This window comes from Mus pahari, chromosome 4, assembly GCF_900095145.1.
Source record: "Mus pahari chromosome 4, PAHARI_EIJ_v1.1, whole genome shotgun sequence".
NCBI classification, from domain to species: Eukaryota; Metazoa; Chordata; class Mammalia; order Rodentia; family Muridae; genus Mus; species Mus pahari.
In genome coordinates, this window is record NC_034593.1 from 80200738 (window position 1) to 80218171 (window position 17434).

General features: G+C 50.8%; 2 protein-coding genes across 4 annotated transcripts in view; one reads left to right on the forward strand and one right to left on the reverse strand.

Annotated features, from left to right (window-relative positions):
• Positions 1–2567, forward strand: part of Adar (adenosine deaminase RNA specific) — a 37762-nt gene extending 35195 nt beyond the window's left edge. The window contains exon 15 of one of the 3 annotated variants that reach the window (XM_021195857.2): positions 104–2565. In XM_021195857.2, the coding sequence (XP_021051516.1) occupies positions 104–350 (247 nt within the window). In that variant the 3' untranslated portion in view covers positions 351–2565. Of the gene's footprint in view, positions 1–103 lie in introns of all 3 variants that reach the window. The other 2 variants (XM_021195854.2, XM_021195855.2) reach the window with 2 other exon arrangements.
• Positions 2565–13801, reverse strand: Chrnb2 (cholinergic receptor nicotinic beta 2 subunit). Its single transcript, XM_021196275.1, has 6 exons — positions 13518–13801; positions 12406–12551; positions 12177–12221; positions 11499–11608; positions 9812–10781; positions 2565–6411 (listed from the first exon to the last, which is right to left on the reverse strand). Exons 1-6 carry the CDS (start codon positions 13579–13581, stop codon positions 6241–6243), a joined length of 1506 nt encoding a protein of 501 aa, XP_021051934.1. The 5' UTR covers positions 13582–13801; the 3' UTR covers positions 2565–6240.
• Between the last annotated feature and the right edge of the window lie 3633 nt (positions 13802–17434).

Below are 17434 nucleotides of genomic sequence, written 5' to 3' on the forward strand. Positions count from 1 at the left end.
CTGATAGTGCTAAGTTCAGGGCCATCCACCCTGTGCAAAACCCACACCTTAGCCCCCACCTCACCTGCTCCCAGATGAGTAATGCACGCCTTTGTTTCCCCAGACCAGGGAAAGAGTTGTCTCGGGTGTCCAAGAAGAATATTTTCCTTCAGTTTAAGAAGCTCTGCTCCTTCCGAGCCCGCAGAGATTTACTGCAACTCTCTTATGGCGAGGCCAAGAAAGCTGCCCGTGACTACGACTTAGCCAAGAACTACTTCAAGAAAAGCCTGCGGGACATGGGCTATGGGAATTGGATCAGCAAACCCCAGGAGGAAAAGAACTTTTATCTCTGTCCAGTACCCAATGACTGATAGCGGGGCATGTTTCTCATGGGGTCAGAGGGGTCATGACATTCCTCATCACACTGGGCCAGAGTTTAGGGGCTTTTTTTAACCTCCTCCCCTCTCCCCTTTTAACGGCAAAACCATAATAGATGGTGCCAAGAACTTTGGTTCCTATTAATCCTGCTTGCTTTGGGATTTCGAGGTGGGGTCCAGCCAAGTCCCCACCTCCCTTTTCCCAAGGGAAGAGGCCAAGATTAAAGGAAACAGAAGTGCTACCATTCCACATGTAGCACAGACAGTTCTTGGCCACGTGGAGCCTGGGCCCCTCGGGCTTCGTCTTTCGGAGGTTTTTTCATCTCCTTTTCCTTTGCTACACTGGCCTCTTGTGGGTTTGATTCCATCCCATCAGTTCTCTGTAAATGATGTCAGGGACCAGTAATGTCACCTGAGATGCGCAGGCAGGCCCCTGCTCTGTCATCCTTCCCTCCTAGGATGCCTTCCTGTGATGAGGTTTCTCCTTCCCCACCCCAGAGGATAGAGGTGAACATAAAGGATTGGTGAAATGTTTACAAGGGCAGGAGTTGACAGCCGTGGTCAGGGATTGTCGAGCAACAGGAATGTGGTAAACTGTGGTTGGGACAGGCAAGCCCTACCCAGTAACAGGCCGTGCTGGCCCGCCAAGGAACTTCCCTTCCTGGGCAGCAGGGAAGTTGAGAATTGGCCAGTGGGACCGAGGAAGGTGCCCAAACCAAGCACGTCCCAATAGGGATCCACAAGCACTAACTAGAGTGCACCAGCATTCCTTGGAATGTCACTATGCCTCCATCTGCCCCTCCATGAGCACTCCCAGAAGCAGTCCCTGGGCACATGTGGGTGTGGCCCCAGGCCCCAGCTGTTTGTGAAAAGTAGAGGATGAACATGGCGGGCAGAGCAGCTTTGCCCAGACATTAAAGGTAAAGGCAGAGCATCCTGTCAGTGCACTGGGATTCTTCTCCTGGCACTGGTCCCAGCAGAAGTGACAAAGCCCTGCATAGAATTAATGTTTATAAAAGGCCAGAGGCGTTGATTCTGAACTGCATCGCAGACTGGAGACGCAAATATTACTTCTCCATTAGTGAACGTACTTTCATTCTATCAGATGGCTTCAGAAGCTGGGGCACAGGCAGGTGCAGGGCCCTGGAATCTGCCCTGCTCCTTTCAGGATCTTCATTTACATACAAGTGTTGGGGGGGGGGGGCAGGCTGGCCTCCCACTCTGGGATGGGCTTCTTTGACTCCTCCCCCTCTGACAGTGACTTATGGGTATGTGGGAACCTTAGCCTCTGTAGGGTCTGGTTCTAGCATCAGACAGACAAACCCTGCTCCATTCTACCCCTCTAGGACCAAGCCCACCTCTTTCCTCTGAATGGTGTGGCTCCATCTGGAGACAGCTGGCCAGTGTGTTCAGCAGCTTCCTGCACCCCCTTGCTTAACCCTCAGTGCTGCCTGGCTCCCCCACCCTCTGGCCCACTGCCAACAGCAAACATCACATTCGTACTTCAAGTCTAATGGCTACTGCCTCCTCAACCTATGATCAAATCTGGCCAACACAGGAACCCGTGTCTTCACAATACACTGGGGATGTCTGCACAACCAAATCATCCTGCGACACTCTGGTGTCCGTGGAAGTGAGAAAGTAGCACCGTGCTTGTGGTGTCGGCTGGAGGCGTGTCACCTTCTGGCACCTGCATCTGAAGCAGAGCCCTTGTGGTTTCCAGGCCTCCTGGGTATTCACACACACCCCAATCTTGTCTAGACAACTTGTGGGTCTGGGTTTCTGCAGGTGGAAGAGAGCAAGGTATCCCTGTGTTCTGTGGATTTGACACGCGCATCCCACCCCAACCCTGCCTCCAGTCCCGCTGGCCGAGGGCAGAGCTGCTCCCACTGTGCTTCCTTCACCTTTACTTTAAGAAGCAGGGCCTCCCTCACACCGTCTCTTAATAATTTCTGTAGTTGATTTGTCTGAACTGTGGCTGTCTTGCATTCTTTGAATAATCACGTGTAAGAATTGTCAATGCTTGAAACTATTTCCTGTACTCAAGTTGAAGGGACTTTGTTGGCCTTGGAGTTTTAGCATGACTCCAAGAGCAGAGTGGGGAAGCACCCAGGCATATCCTTGGCGCTGTGATGGATGCAGTCCCTTCTTCTGTCCCTTTACAAGTGACAGTATACATTCCTAAGAATAAAAACACAGAAGCATCAGGACTGTTAGAAAGTTTTATATCTTGGTTCTTGGGGGAGGTGAGATTGGGGACAGGGACCTGTGACAGGATCTCTGGCCACAGCCACAGTGGTTTCAAGGGCCCCACTGCTTCTACAGACTGTAGTTCGGGCAGTGTGATGTGCCAGCCGGTTGGGGACTCGGCTGTGTCCTCAGCACTTTCCCTGCTTCAAAACTTCCCACCTGAGCCCACTCTGTCATCTTTTGTTCCCAGTTTGGAGGGGATGGAGGCGGAGGCTTAGTGCATTTCAAAGCCCCAAATGAAAAAACAGCACTGGAGACGGCAGAAATCTCTGCTCCCGCCAATCTTGCTGGCGTTGCTTTCCCCACAAGCCTGTTGCTTTCCCCACAAGCCTCGGCCTTTACTGTCCTGTATGCCCCCTTTGGAAGGGAGTTGCAGCTGGGACCACGACACGTTCAGATGCACCTTTTAACTTTGTGGATGGCATCAAAAGTCTCCCTCTTAGATTTTAAAGAAACCCAGCTCTTAATAACTCACTTCAGAACTCCTGGAAGACCTGTCTTTGGCCTTTCAACAGTGACAGCATACCCAAAGTCACTGAGCGTGAACTCCCTCATAATCCTTTAGACAGATGGGTCAACTGAGGTCAGAAGACCCAGTGACATGTTTTGGAGCACAGCATTTAAGTCCAGGGCTTCATGTGTTATCCTTCACTCTCTGTTTAACTGAGCTGAGCGGTTTTAAAGGCAGTTCAAGGTGACGGCTCCTGCTGTCCTGAGGTCGCAGTGCCTCTGTCCTCCGGCAGCCCCTGGGTCCAAATTTGAGGAACAGAGTATTCCAGTTTCTGAGGGTGTATCCAGCTTTGTGGGCTAGAAGTGTTGCTCAGAATAAAGTGGCATCACATACAAGTGGATTCAGTTGATCCCTGGCCCTCAAATTTAAAGATAGATGGTTTCCTTAAAGCCTTGGTGAAGGCCCCAAGAGGCTCACCCACAAATTCACTCTGATCCCAGGATCTGAGCACAGATCAAGCCTGTGCAGTGGAGGTCTGCCAGCTGACTGAAGCCTGGATATTTTAGAACCTAGACTGGAGAGGAAGCCCAAGCCCACCCCACCCCTGGTGGTTCCTTATAGAGGGTCTTCCCCAGAGGTCCCTTCTGGGTCTAGTCACCTGGCCATTTCTTTTGCATCTAACAAATAGAGCAGATACCACTGACGGGGCAGTACACACTGCCATTCACCCTTGCTGACTTTTGCTTTACCCTCCCTTGAGTGAAGATTCTCCAATCTGATCCGGAAGGGTAAGTCCCCTTACCCCAAACAGAACAAAGTAACACAACGTATTTGGAAACAATTTTAAGAGAAATAAGTCCAGCTATGGGGGAGTAAGTTTGAGTGTGTGGGTGGGGAGGGTGGACCATGAAAAATATTCCAGGAATGGAGACAAGGGCGTGCCTAAGACTGCACTGAAGGTGGGTGGGTGAGGTGTCCTACCAGTTCCCAAAGTGATATGGTCATTTGGAAAGCAAGTGACCAGCACACTGACAGACTTCTCAGACATGATGGGGTAATGACTACAAAGTGACACTTGCTCAGACCGGTTGGTGAGTGGGAAGCTGGTCAGTGCACATGTGGCTCAACAACCCCTTCTGCCTAGAAGCAGAAAGCAGAAGGTGACAACAGGAACACCTGTCACTCTTCTTGGGGAACAATTCAGAGAAGGCTCTACAGGGCTTTGCTCTCCTCCCTAGGAAGTCTCCTGCCTGCCCAAAGGCCATGGTGACAGGCAAGGAGCAGGTCCCATGGGAAGACATGCTTGCTCTGCTGCTGCCCCTGGTCTCAAGAGCTTCCCTGCAGGACTGTGAGAGACAGAGTCCCATAGCATAAGCACAGTGGCCAGTCCACCATTGTCCTTGTTCCTTACAAGAAAGTCCTTCCCTTCCCCTTCAATCTTCCCCCAAAAGAGCCATCTTCTGGGGCCTCGGGCCTCTTTGTTCTCAGCTTTCCACACTCTTGGCACCAGCTGCTCCAGACTTGCAAGTCTCCACAGAGGCAGGGGGCCTGCGGGCCATCCGCCTAGGCAAAGGCGGCTGCCAGGTTGCTGGAGCTTAGTCCCTGATTCGAGTCCCCAACACTTTCCGTGCCACCCTGTCCCAGGTTCCCATCCAGGCTCACCAAATCAGGTACCTGATTCTCTCTAGAGACAGCTCCATGTAGGAGGAGGCACAGATAGAGACAGAAAGCCCCAAAGTGGTAGGGACTGAATTTCCCCCAAACCTCCTAATGTCCTTTAGGGTTCACACTGTCCTGACACATGATAGCCTCCTACCACCCCTCCCCCATTGCAGTCTTCCTCCAAAGGCTGCACTAAAAATGGCAAGATCAGCACTGTCCCATGATCCTCCACACGCCAGGGTCCCTTTCACCCAGCACAGCCCTGCCTACCTCTATTCCCACAGTGTAAATGCTTGGAGAAGGTTCTAAGATGGCCACTGTTTGCCTAATATGTTCAACAGGATACGGAAAGGAGCTGGACAAACGGCTCACTGATCTTTCCAGTCCTGGCTGGTGACTAATTTGGACATCAGCCAGTTACAGGAGGTAGTAAAGTCAAGGGTGGTCCTAGCAGTAGCTGGTGGGGGTCTCACAGAGGCTGGAAAGCCAATGGTGGTGCTACCTCCCGAGGGACAGTACCTAGCCAGGTGCTGGTTATGACTTCAGGGTGCTTTCTCTGGGGCTGGAACTTTATGGGGGTCGGAGGGAGGCCTTACACTGGCAACCTTTAATTTCCTGTTCTAGGAGGTCTGTCTCTCCAGTCACCAAGCAGACATGCCTGTGAGTTCATCTGACAGCTGGAGAATCCACTGAGGCACAGTTCAGATGTCTGTCACCTATGTCCTTTAAGCAGTCCGTGGCCTTGGGGCAAGGAGGAAGGGAGCCACCTTCCAGGCCTGTTCCAAATCTGTAACATGGCTCCCACTGAAGGCCAGCACTGTAAATGTTCTTCTGAGACTGTGAGCCTAGACTTCTCACCTAGCTCATGACCTTCAAAGGCTCGCCCAACACCTCACCCTTCCCAAGTGAGAAAGGAAAGAGGGAAAAAATCTAGAGGTACAGAGAGTTCTGCACTGACAGAAGCTGGAGCTGGGTTCTGGAGCCCTCTGAGGCACAGGCTGTGGGATTGCACTGAAGTTTCCCAGGAGACTGTGGGAGCTCTCAAGAGGACTCCCTAAAACTGCAAGTCCTCCCAGACCAGTGTTGTCCACCTAAGTGGGTGGGTGCCAATTACTAGCCGTACCCTGCATCTTCTATCTCGGGAGACACCATTGTCAGCCTGGCTGCAGAATCTGAGCCCCTCATCCTACCTTCTCTTCTCCCATGACTCAGAAGCCATAGATAACTCTGTCCCTTTCTTGGCCCCTTCTCCAGCACCCTCATCAAGGTGGGTGGCTCTGAGATCTCTGGCCTCTGCTTACCAGCCTTGGCCCCCACCGTTAGCACTACTGCCTGAATCAGCTCAGAAGGGGAGGGAGAACACTTGAACATGAGGCAGCTGGTCCAGCCTCCAGGCTGGAGGGCTCTGTGCGAATGGAGGTGTGAAGCAGGCTTCAGTGGAGTGGGGAGTCAATCCATCTTCCACCCAATACTACTGAACCCCAGGGGTCACGGGGTGAGGAGCTGCAAATGAGTGAGACCTCACTTGGAGCTGGGAGCTGAGTGGTCAGGGTGAAGGAAAGTAGTGGCAGTGTAGTTCTGGAAGAGAGGCTGCAGGAACATGCCGATGGTCCCAAAGACACAGACAAAGACAAAGATCCAGAGGAACAGGCGGTCGATCACCATGGCAACGTATTTCCAGTCCTCCCTCACCTGCATGGAGGAAACGAAGATGACCCAGATATCAGTCTCCTGGTGTGGGAAGAGGCAGGAATGTCCCTACTGTGTGTGTACACACCCTGCTCCTCGCCCTCAGCAAACCCAGAATAGCTATTCACAGCTCTGATCCTGCCTACTCCAAAGTCTCTTGTGTGCCCACTGCCCCTGGGGCCCACCCGAACCTACCCATAACAAATAGGAGTCTACTTCCTACTGCCTCCCACACCCCAAAATTCAGACTTAGTAAGAAGCCCAGCATGTCTTAGTTCTCCCACTTCCTTAAAACAAAACAAAACAAACAAAACTGGTAAACTCCTACACATATTTCAAAGCCCTAATTTCCTAATTGTCTATTCACCAAACAATTAATGGCTTCTCTGTGCCTTTTGTTCCCTGGCACTAGCTAACTCAGTATACCATATTGTTTCAATCTGTATGTCTGGCCTTCCACCAAACATGAGAGGGACCCTGCAAGCATCCGGGACAGGGCTCAGTAACTCAGAGCTGCTGACTCTAGGGCTATGCTTTGATGATAGCTTGGGACACCCCTCCCACAACCTCACTCCTACACAGAGCCCGGAAGGTACAGGCGCCGAGTGTTAAAACATCAGTCCAAAGTGTAATGATATTGGTGGGGTTTGAGAACCACCTACAGGGTCACAGGAAAGGCCAGCTTCTCTTCCAGACAGAGTCCTGTCTTTTGTATGTGTTTCTCTGGGGCCCAGCCAGCTCACAGGACACAGGATAGGGATCAGGCAACTGTGCAATTCATGTAGCTGGCAGCCAAGCAGTCACTCACTGAAGTCACCGTTGGGCCTGCCGCAGCCCTGGCGTCCTGTGAAGAACCCTATGGTTTTCCATCTCTTCAAGGAGACAGAGACAATAAACCTCTCAGAGAGTATACAGTGAGAGGGGTTGGAAGACTGGGATGGAGAAACAGAAGAAGACGGGAGCAGAGTGGCCTGGAAAAGCCTCTTCTAGGAGATGAGACTTACAGCAAGCTCTGCTGGGTAGGAAGGAAGCCCTGTTCCAGATCCACACTGAAGACATGGTCAGACAAAGCCAGTCCTGCCCCTTTAAACTGTCCCAAGAAAGACGAAGAAAGCCAAGGGAGTGAAGCAATGAGGCTTGGCAACGCAATGCACCTTGGGCTCCTAGGTCCAATGATGCTTCTAGGGAGGCGGCTACTGGGACAGCCAGGAAAGCTTGAATGTGGACTGTACAGTGCTAAATGATGCCATTCCGCTTCCAGAATTTGGTCTTTGAGGCCGGGCACTTCATTGTTACTTTGGTTGTCGATAGCAGTTGGAACTTGGGGCCTTTCACATGCTCACCCCGTACCTACCACTGAGCCACACTTCCAGCCCTGAAGCTGAGACAGGCAGGAGAGCATCTCTGAGCTTAAGGAGAGACACATCCAAGTGTTTGGGAGTCAAGGTTACATGTTTACTTTTAAAGAACAGAGCCAAATAATAACAGTAACAGGGTTTTGGTTTTGCTTTGGGAGGTGGGGGGAGGAAAGCGTAATATCAGCTTGATGAGATTTAGCATCATCATGGGAACAAACGTCTATGGGGAATCTTTCTAAATTGGATTAATTGAGGCAGGCAGCACTCATTCCACCGGCTAGGGTCCCAGGCAGAAGGGGAAACAAAAGTGTTTGTTGAACTTGGCATTTCTCTCTCCTGCTTCCAGACTGCAGCAGGACCAGTGGCTCCTGCTACCACCTTCCCCCGCCTTGGGCTGTAATCTCAAACTGCAAGGCCAAACAGAGCCTGCTTCCCTGAATCTGCTTTCCTCAAGGGAATGTTGTCACAACAATGAGAAGAATAACTAAAACAAAGGCTCCCATGGAGGGACCCAGATGCAAAGGCTGGAGGGCAGGAAAGAGCTTGGCTTGCTAGAGACAACTGAGTGACAAACTGGTGACCCAAGCAAGGGAGTGAGTCACCAGCCTGGGGGTGTGGGTTATTTAACTGTGCATAGGAAGCTAAACAGGGAGGCAGTTGGGAGATTCCCCCCTGGTCCATACAGTTGACAGGAGCCCAAGGGACAGGCTGTTAGCATGAAGGTGACAGAACAGGGACAAAGCAGGGAATCACCTTGGAGGTGGTGCTCCCAGGATAGGACTTCTGTAAACATCAGTGGTAAACACACACACACACAGAGAGAGAGAGAGAGAGAGAGAGAGAGAGAGAGAGAGAGAGAGAGAGAGCGCAAAGGGTTTACCAGGCTTCGGTGTGAACCACTTAGCCCAGGGTAATGCCATTTCCAGCAAGACGGGAAACTAGGGGCAAGTTAGGGCCAGGTTGGGGGTGTAGAGCACGCACTCAGGTTTGGGTGTGTTGAGGTCTAGATGCCTCTGAGGCATCCAAGTAGGCCACTGCACCTTCAGCACCTGATTTGAAATGCAGGCTACATGGTGGACTGCAGCAGAGGTGGAGGCCAGAGATGCAGCGGCAGCTGAGCCCTGCACCCAGTTAGCCTGGGCTCCTTCATCTGCAGTCTCGGCCTCTCTCCCTCTCCCACGCTTGTCTGCTGTCTTGGGGGGGGGGGGGAGAAGATGTCTGAACTCAGCTCCCAACACAAACCACAGTGCCTGCCCTTTATCCTTCCCCAGCTGGAATGGCAGAGTCCCAGAGGAAACCTTGCTGGTCACTATGGCAACCACTGAGCCTTGGCTTAGAACCTGTCAGGTACCTGCACACTGATCTCAGGAAAGGCCAGATGGAACCCAAAATGGGGGGCAGAATGTTAACCCATCGCACCTTCTCCCAACTCCTGGCTTAGTCTCAAGGGATCTCCTTCTGGGGAGACTGCAGGCAAAGCCAGAAGCTGGGTGTGCAGAAGGGGATGGGAGCATCTAGGGAGCCCTGGCCTCTGTCCGCCCCATTTCTATAAATACTTCATTAGACTCTTTTCAAGGTCCAGGGCAGTAGAAATGGGATATTGATTTTATTCTGCTTTCTCTGCTGGGATTAGCCCCATGGAACCTCTAAACTTCCCTTTCCCCATCCATCCCCATCCCTGTTGCCAGCTCTGTGGCTGACAAGGACTCATCTCCATTTGCACTAAGAGTAGCAGCGCATTAACAACTTGGAAGTGTTCATGTGACACCCTCAGACCCAAAAGAACTTCTCCCTGCCCTAAGGTTCTTACTCACCTCTCTCACACTAACGATGCCTTAGCTGACACATCTCGCCCTGAATACTAGTCCTCTGGGAGCTACAAGGTCATCTGGTACAGACGCCAACCAGTCTGGAAGCCTACCCTGCTGAGTCCTCAGTCACGATGCCCCTCCCCTGTACCCTTGCTTTGTGACCCTAAGTGACACCTACTCCCCGCACACAGAGGTCTCTGCTCCCGACATGCCTATCTCACACCTGGTACTCACACTCTGGTCATCATCCTCACTTCGCATATGGTCCGCAATGAAGCGTACTCCGTCCACAGCTTCCCGGAGGCCACAGCTGCATGGGCCCACCGAGCGCCCCGGCCCAGCTGCAGTGGGCTCAGCCCGGAAAGCCCCAGACAAGCCCTGCACTGATGCGGGGTTGACAAAGCAGGTACATGGGTCAGCTGCAGGACCTTCGCGGAAGAATAGTGCGCCTGCTCCCTCACGTTCCCGCTGGCGCCTCCGCAAGCGCAGGCGCTGCCGTGCACAGCGGTGGCGTGGCTGCTGCAGGAAGAGCAGGGTGGGCAGCTTCTCCAGGAAGACCACCTTGACCCAGGGCGCCATGGTGTGAGTGGTAGGCGAACGGTGGTGCACATTGAGCACACACACGCTAGTGACGATGGAGAAGGTGACTAGCACCATGGTGAACATGAGGTACTTTCCCACCAGCGGTACGTCGAGGGAGGTGGGAGGCACAATCTTGGAGATGAGCAGCAGGAACACGGTTAGCGCCAGCAGCACAGAAATGCAAAGTGTCATCTTTTCACCACAGTCTGAGGGCAGGTAGAAGACCAGGATGGCCAGCGAGGTGATGAGTACGCAGGGGATGATGAGGTTGATGGTGTAGAAGAGCGGTTTGCGACGGATGATGAAGTCATAGGTGATGTCCACGTAGGTGGAGTCGTCTGGGTTCTCATTGCGTCGGCCTGGCAGTGCGATGATGTCCCACTCCCCACTAGGTGTGAAGTCATCCAGGCTGGCCACATCGCTTTTGAGCACCAGGTCAATCTCAGTGCGGTCGTAGGTCCAGGAGCGGAACTTCATGGTGCAGTTCTGCTGGTCAAATGGGAAGTGCTTCACCTCAATCTTGCATGCACTCTTGTAGATGGCAGGCGGTAACCAAAAGATGCTGCCATCATAGGAGACCACAGCATTGGAATAGAAGGAGACTTCGTACATGCCGTCAGCACTGTCAAGGAATGGGGCAGTCAGGCCTGGCTTGAGGGCCTGCATCCAACTCATCAACCCAGCAAGAAAGATCAGGCTGGGAGGGACCATCTATATACTGAGATTGCCCAGACATGGAGATAGGGATGGGAATATTCATGGGTTGGTGGTATATCCATTCAGTGGTTGAAGAGAATGGTTGGTGGGAACACATCTGCTACTCGTTCCATATCATATAAGCTGATTAGTCCTCATGAGGGTAAAGAGGTGAGGGAGATGGAGAGGCCAGGGCAAGGAGCCTCAAGCAATAAAAGGGTGTGGACACAAGCCATCAGTTGACAGTTTTGTGCCTTACAGGGGAGAAGATTCATTGAGGGGAGCAGAACAGAATCTAGGTGAAACTAGAACCATATAAGTTCTTTGTCGCCACCCAGGCTTCCAGAAATTCTCACTCTTTGATCAAGCTAGGCACTGAGAACTGTCAGTCTTTGATATCCTTACCCCAGCAATCTAAGTAGCTGGGAGGAGCAGGTCAAGCTCCAAGTCACCGTGACTGTCTACACTGCATCCCACTAGCTGGGTCTGTCTGTGTGGATAACGCCTGCCTACCACCTGCTAAGGGAAAGCCTCTCCCTCTCACAACAGCGTGTTTAGCTTGTCTTCCCACCCGCCATGGTCTCACCCCTTCCCAAGCACACTCCTGCTGTTCCCTAACCTTCATCACTCCAAGGTCACCTACTTGTTGTATAGAACCACATCTGGGAGCCAGATGTGCTTAGAAGGGAGCCGGACTTTCTTCATATTGTCGAAATCCTCAGGCTTCCATGTGAGGCGGTAGTCTTCCCACTCCTGGGAAAGGGAGAGAGGAGGACAGCACTGACCTCTAAAAGGGAGAGAGGAGGACAGCACTGACCTCTAAAAGGGAGAGAGGAGGACAGCACTGACCTCTAGCCCCACGAGGGGCCCAGGGTCAAAGAAAGGGACAAAGGAAAACTCATATGGCTAGCCTTCTCCGCACAGTGGCTTCTCTGCCCAGACATAGGCCGCATGATGGTACTTCATTTCATTTGTACAGCTAAGTCAGGGCATTAGACTTGACGTTTACAGATGTGGAGGTGAATCTTGGGAGTGTCTAGCATGTTTAAAACCAGAGTTGAGCAGCTATGGTAGCATTAATACCAGCACTAGTGAGGCAGAGACAGGCAGATCTCTATGAGTTCAAGATCACCCTGTTCCACAAAGTGAGTTCTAGGTCAGCAGGACTACACACTGAAACCAGACTCTACATTAATCGATTAAGTACAGTGCTGGTGAGTGGCCCAAACAAGGATTTGAATCCAACTATTCAGGACTCCTCTCTGAAGGAGATGATAAGAGGGGAAGGAGGGAGGGGATGTGGGTAGGAAGGGACACTAACCTGGGTCAGCCAGACGTTAGTGGTCATGATCTGCTCCCGCTCGTGCTGCAGGGAAACAGGGCAGCTGCTGAAAAGGTGCCCCGACCCAAGTCCTCAGACCTGCCACCACCCTGGTCTCCTCCACCCTGGAAACACCTAAGGAAACTTGGGTATTAAACCTTTCTGGCTGGGCTGATTTTTTTTTTTTTTTTTTTTTTTTTTAGCTAGAATTTTCAAGACCCACACTTACCACACTGATGAGCTGTGCCAATGATACCATGAGCTGTACAGTCACCAGCTCAGAGCCGTTAGTAGCTGGACGGATCAGCTTGTTATAGCGGGAAGGATCCAAGAGATGCTCCACCAGCCGCTCCTCTGTGTCAGTACCCAAAACCCCTGGGCAAGGGAAGGCAGAAAGTGAGTAAACAGAAGGGCTCAGAAAGGCCCACCTACTCAGGGAGTCTGGGAGCCATAGCCTCTTACAGTCCAGTGTTTTAAGGATACTGCAAATCTTTCAATTATGCCACAGAACCACAGAGTTAGCAGATTGTCTTTCATAGATAAGTCCCTCCCTGAGACCACACCACGAGTCCAAACAGCTCCAAAGAGATGCACAAGGGCTAATGAGGATTTGGTTTCCCCAGAAGGCGTCAGAGAGACAAGGCTTGAAGTCCTGCCTGCCTTCGTGGGTTGAAACAATATTAGGGGCTGCCTGACCTGTGAGTGCAGGCTCCTACTCTCTTGTGTTGTCATTCTCTTGTGCATTGCCTTGTTCTGGCCCCTCTCCCTATCCCTTCTCTTCTGTGCCTCTGCACAAAGCCCCCCCCTTTTCTGGACACCCTCCAGAGTGCTTCAGTCTGGCATTTTTTACTCTTCCAAGTTTTCTGTCCATCCTACAAGAGGTGGGAAGTCACCCCTCTCCCCTTCCTGCCTTGTCCCTCTCTGTGGGGTGACCCAAATCAGGACCCTAATGAAGGGAGTGGGAAATGATGGGGAGCCAGGGCTTAGAGGAAGGTTGACACCTCTAACAACCAGGTCATAAAAAGTCAGGCGTTCTCTCAACCCTCTTGCCATCTCAGAAGCCTCTTCTTTCCTCTTTGTGTTCATTTGCTTTGTGCTCTCTGCAGTGGTCAGGTTTCCACCTCTCCCAGGTTTCTCGCCTGCGCCTGCGCCTGGGTCTTCCTTCCAGATCAGTTTTCCAGTGTCTCCCTGCAGACCGACCCTGGAGTCTCTCCCCATCCCCCAGCAGGCTCCTCCGCCGCCAGAGAATCCCTCGTTTCGCCTTTGTCCTAGCAGGGGTGACAGAGCTTGGTGCCCTAAGCCACTAGATGAGGCAGTGGAACCTGGCCGGCCAGTTCTTACCTGAGCACAGCCAAAGGAGGCCAAAGCTGAACAGCAGCGCCATAGAGTTGGAGCACCGGGCCATGCCGCCAGCATAGCGCGGAGCCTCGCTGACACAAGGGTTGGGGACGGAGCGCTGTCCGTGGTGCTGAAGTCGCGCAGCCGCCTTCACCCGGGTGGGGCTCAGGGCCTCCAGGACTGAAGTGCCCACTGCGCGGCAGTTCCTGGAACGAGGGGGAGGTCCCGGTTTCTTGCCGGTCCCGGCTGCTCTTCTAGGGAACACAACTGGAATTACGAGGGGAGGAGTCTCCGCCCCGGAGGCGGAAGCGCGGGATCCCAGGGAAAAAAAGGTGGTCCCTGAGAGGGGGAACTTTGACTGGGCCTGCCTAGGTGGGGTGTGTGTGAGGCGAAAGCGACCGACTGCTCTGAGTTCAAATGCCCCGAAGTTGGGGCATGACGTGGAGAGGTTTGAGCAAGACTGGGAGGGTTGAGAGTGGGAGGGAGGCAAGTAGGTCAGGGCTCTCTGGACATGGGGTGGGGTGGAGACATTTCTGTCTTCCTCTATGTTCTTTCCCAAACTAATGATTCTAGTTTTCTGGAAAGCTAAGGTACAGAGGAGAATATGAATGTTAGGACCTTGCACAAAGAAGCAGGCAGCAGGGTACTGTCTAGTTTTAAAAAGCAAATTTCTCTGGAGTTTTGGAAGAGTCTTTTCACCTGCCCCTTTCTCTGCTTCCATAAGCGCAGACAAGGCCAAGATCTTGCCATCCTCCTGGGGAATCTAAGCTAGATAGGTCTAGACCTCCTGAAAAGAAGGTAGCCTTGGAAGTTCTGAGATCTGCATAAGCAACCAATATCAATGGTTCCTTCCACGCTGTGTTCTGGGGAGATCAGGGGACCATTTCACAGAGAAAGAATGAAGCTAACACAAAGAGAGCAAAGATGAGAGAGGTGTCAAAACTCAATGACATCTTTGATCTTGAAAGCCCTGAACTTTTAGCTACTGAGCCCATAAAGGACCTCTTTTTTTTTTTTTTCTTAGTGATCAGTGGTCACTTTCAACCAAAAAGATTTCTGTCTGAAGCAGACTTAGCAGACAGAAAGGCTTTGCTTCATCTTGTCAATGCCTGTCTCAGCTCCACATTTCAACTACTGACAACATCTTTAAGATCCTTGACTATTTAACCCCTCCCAGCCCTCGGTCTTTTAAACATGTAGTTCCCTCCAGCTCTTTTATCACCCTAGTGCCCCTAGCTACCTTCTACTTAAACTTGAGTGTTTTCAGGAATCAGTTCCTCAGGGAATCTGTGACTGACAAAAGATTGAGTTAGGTACCTTGCCAGACTCTTCTAGACTGAAACCTTTCTATAGCAGCCACTGCCTTTACAATCAGAGTATGAACTAGTGTAGGGCCTGGCTTGAGATGGGGCCTTAAAGGAGAATTATAATGCATGATAGATATATCTTAATATGTATAAGTTCAGGCAGAAGCAACTTATTTAACAAATGCCCAGTGCCATCATTATCCAGGGGATAGTGATACAGCTTGGTGACAGAATGCTTGCCCAGCATGTGCAAAGCCTTAAATACAATCACCAGCATGGAAGGAAAGGGGCCTTGGGAAGGGCCTGAGAGGAAAAGGCAGCAAAGCACAGGAGAGGGAGCAAGCTGACAGGGGTGCGGGACAACCACAGTGCATGTGGAGGTTGACTGAAATCTATGGCCCAGGGCAGGGTATGTGTGTGTGTGTGCAATAACTAATTCAGAAAGAGATCTGAACACCAAGAAGCGAAGCCTAGAAGGAAGGCAAAGGCTGTGTGCAGTCACATCACTTGGGGAAAGGTTCAAGGGTTAGATCTGTCGTCAACAATCTAGATCAACACAGGTTGAGTATGTCCTTGGAGCTCACAATTGTCTGGTACAGAGGAGGCAATGATCAAAAAAGACTTAGTTCCAGGTATTAACGAGACCACACTGGTAGCAAATTACTAGACACTGCTGATTGTTCTGGAAAGACAAATATGAGCAGTGTAGAAGCTGGGAGCAGGGAGGGCAACGAGGGCTGGACAGGACGTTAGTGAAAGCAGAGCTGACTCATAGGGCCAGGCTGGCTCACAGGCATCCTGAATCCCAAGACAGCATCCCCAGTGGATGCAGCATGATTGAGGAGGGCGCATCCCCAGTGGATGCAGCATGGTTGAAGAAGGCTGACAATGTCTTCTGTTGCTAAACTTCCTGGAGTGCTTGATCTTTTCCTGATGATGGACTGAAGGTTACTCCCCTTTTAGATGACACACTCAGGGGACCATTCATTGCCTTCCTAATGATAGACTTCTACATCCCCTATCTTCTACATGACAGACTTGGAGGGCGGGGCATTCACTTGCCCTATGGATGACTGACTGGGGGTGGGGCACTGACTATATGAATGATGGGTTCGAGGGGTGGGCACTCAGTTGTCTAAAGCCTGAGGGGGTAATCTATACGCCTCGGTTTCCTCAAATCTTTGATTTTTGCTTTGAGTTTACTTCTAGCCTGGCAAGTAATGAGTCGACTGAGATAAGCAACAAGTGACAAAGGAGAGTGGGACACCCTCCCTCTTCATCTGTACCCATGTGCCTTCTATACTCCCCAAGAAGACAGGTAGCAGGAGACATGTAGAACAATACAGGGTTGGGGTAAGCACAGAATTATCAGCCCTCACCCACCACACACACACACACACACACACACCACACACACACACACACCACACACACACACACACCACACACGCACAAACACACACACAGTAAGCAGAGTTCTAGTGCCCCTGATTACAAGGAATGTTTTCTCCTGAAGACATTAAAATTAATATATTTCCTTTATTTAAAGTGTTTTGCATTTTAAATTTTTGTTACCAGAGTAATACTTGTGTTCATGAAGACCAACTTTAAAACACAAAGTAACAAAGCAGAGAGGATTCAAAATGTGCCTCCAAAGGAAGAAACAAAACTATGTATCTACAAATACCAATCACACAGAGAACTATAGTCAGCACATCTGAATACATTATCCTGACAGAAATGCCCGGATTTTGTGTAAAAGGACAATTACCAATAACCAGGTGCTTCTCCCTGTTAGTATTTCTCCTCTTCAAGGACCAGAGGCCCCTTGTCTCTTCAAGTTTGGGCTGGGGCTGGAAAATGTCTCTGATTAAGAGCACTGGCTGCCTTCCAGAGGTCTCCAGTTTGATTCCTAGCAACCACAGCTCACAAACATCTGCAACTCCAATTTCAGAATGCCTTCTTCTGGCCTCCACAGATATTACACTCATTGATACAGATACACACACCACACCTGCACATGTACATGCAAGCAAACACTCACACACATAAAATAAAAAATTCCAAAACTAGTTATTGGAAATTATTACATAATAGTATCAATGCAAATAGTAAATTTTATAGTATGTGTTTTTAAATAACTTTTATTCTCAGCATCGTTTAAAAAAAAAAAAAGATTTATTATATGTAAGTACACTGTAGCTGTCCTCAGAAACTCCAGAAGAGGGCATCAGATCTCGTTGCAAATGGTTGTGGTTACTGGGATTTGAATTCAGGACCTTCGGAAGAGCAGTCAGTGCTCTTAACCACTGAGCCACCTCTTAGCCCACTATGTGTATTTTATCATAATTTGTTTTTGATTTTTTGAGACAGAGTTTCATGAAGCCCAGGCTGATCGCAAACTCAAAATATTGCTGTGGTTTTCCTTGAACTCCTGATTTTGCTGACTCTCACTACCAAGTGTTGGAATTCCAGGCATGTACCACCATACCCACCATACCACCATACCCAGACATCATTTTTTTTTTTTTTTTTTTTTTTAGGTTTTTCGAGATAGGGTTTCTCTGTGTAGCCCTGGCTGTCCTGGAACTCACTTTGTAGACCAGGCTGGCC

What these genes read in the sequence shown, in the direction of transcription:
- Chrnb2 (XM_021196275.1), bottom strand. Translation starts at nt 13,581, where the DNA reads ATGGCCCGGTGCTCCAACTCTATGGCGCTGCTGTTCAGCTTTGGCCTC. An exon ending in CCTCCTTTGGCTGTGCTCAG is followed by an intron (nt 12,552 to 13,517) that starts GTAAGAACTGGC and finishes TCCCTTGCCCAG; the next exon opens with GGGTTTTGGGTACTGACACA. An exon ending in TGGCACAGCTCATCAGTGTG is followed by an intron (nt 12,222 to 12,405) that starts GTAAGTGTGGGT and finishes GTTTCCCTGCAG; the next exon opens with CACGAGCGGGAGCAGATCAT.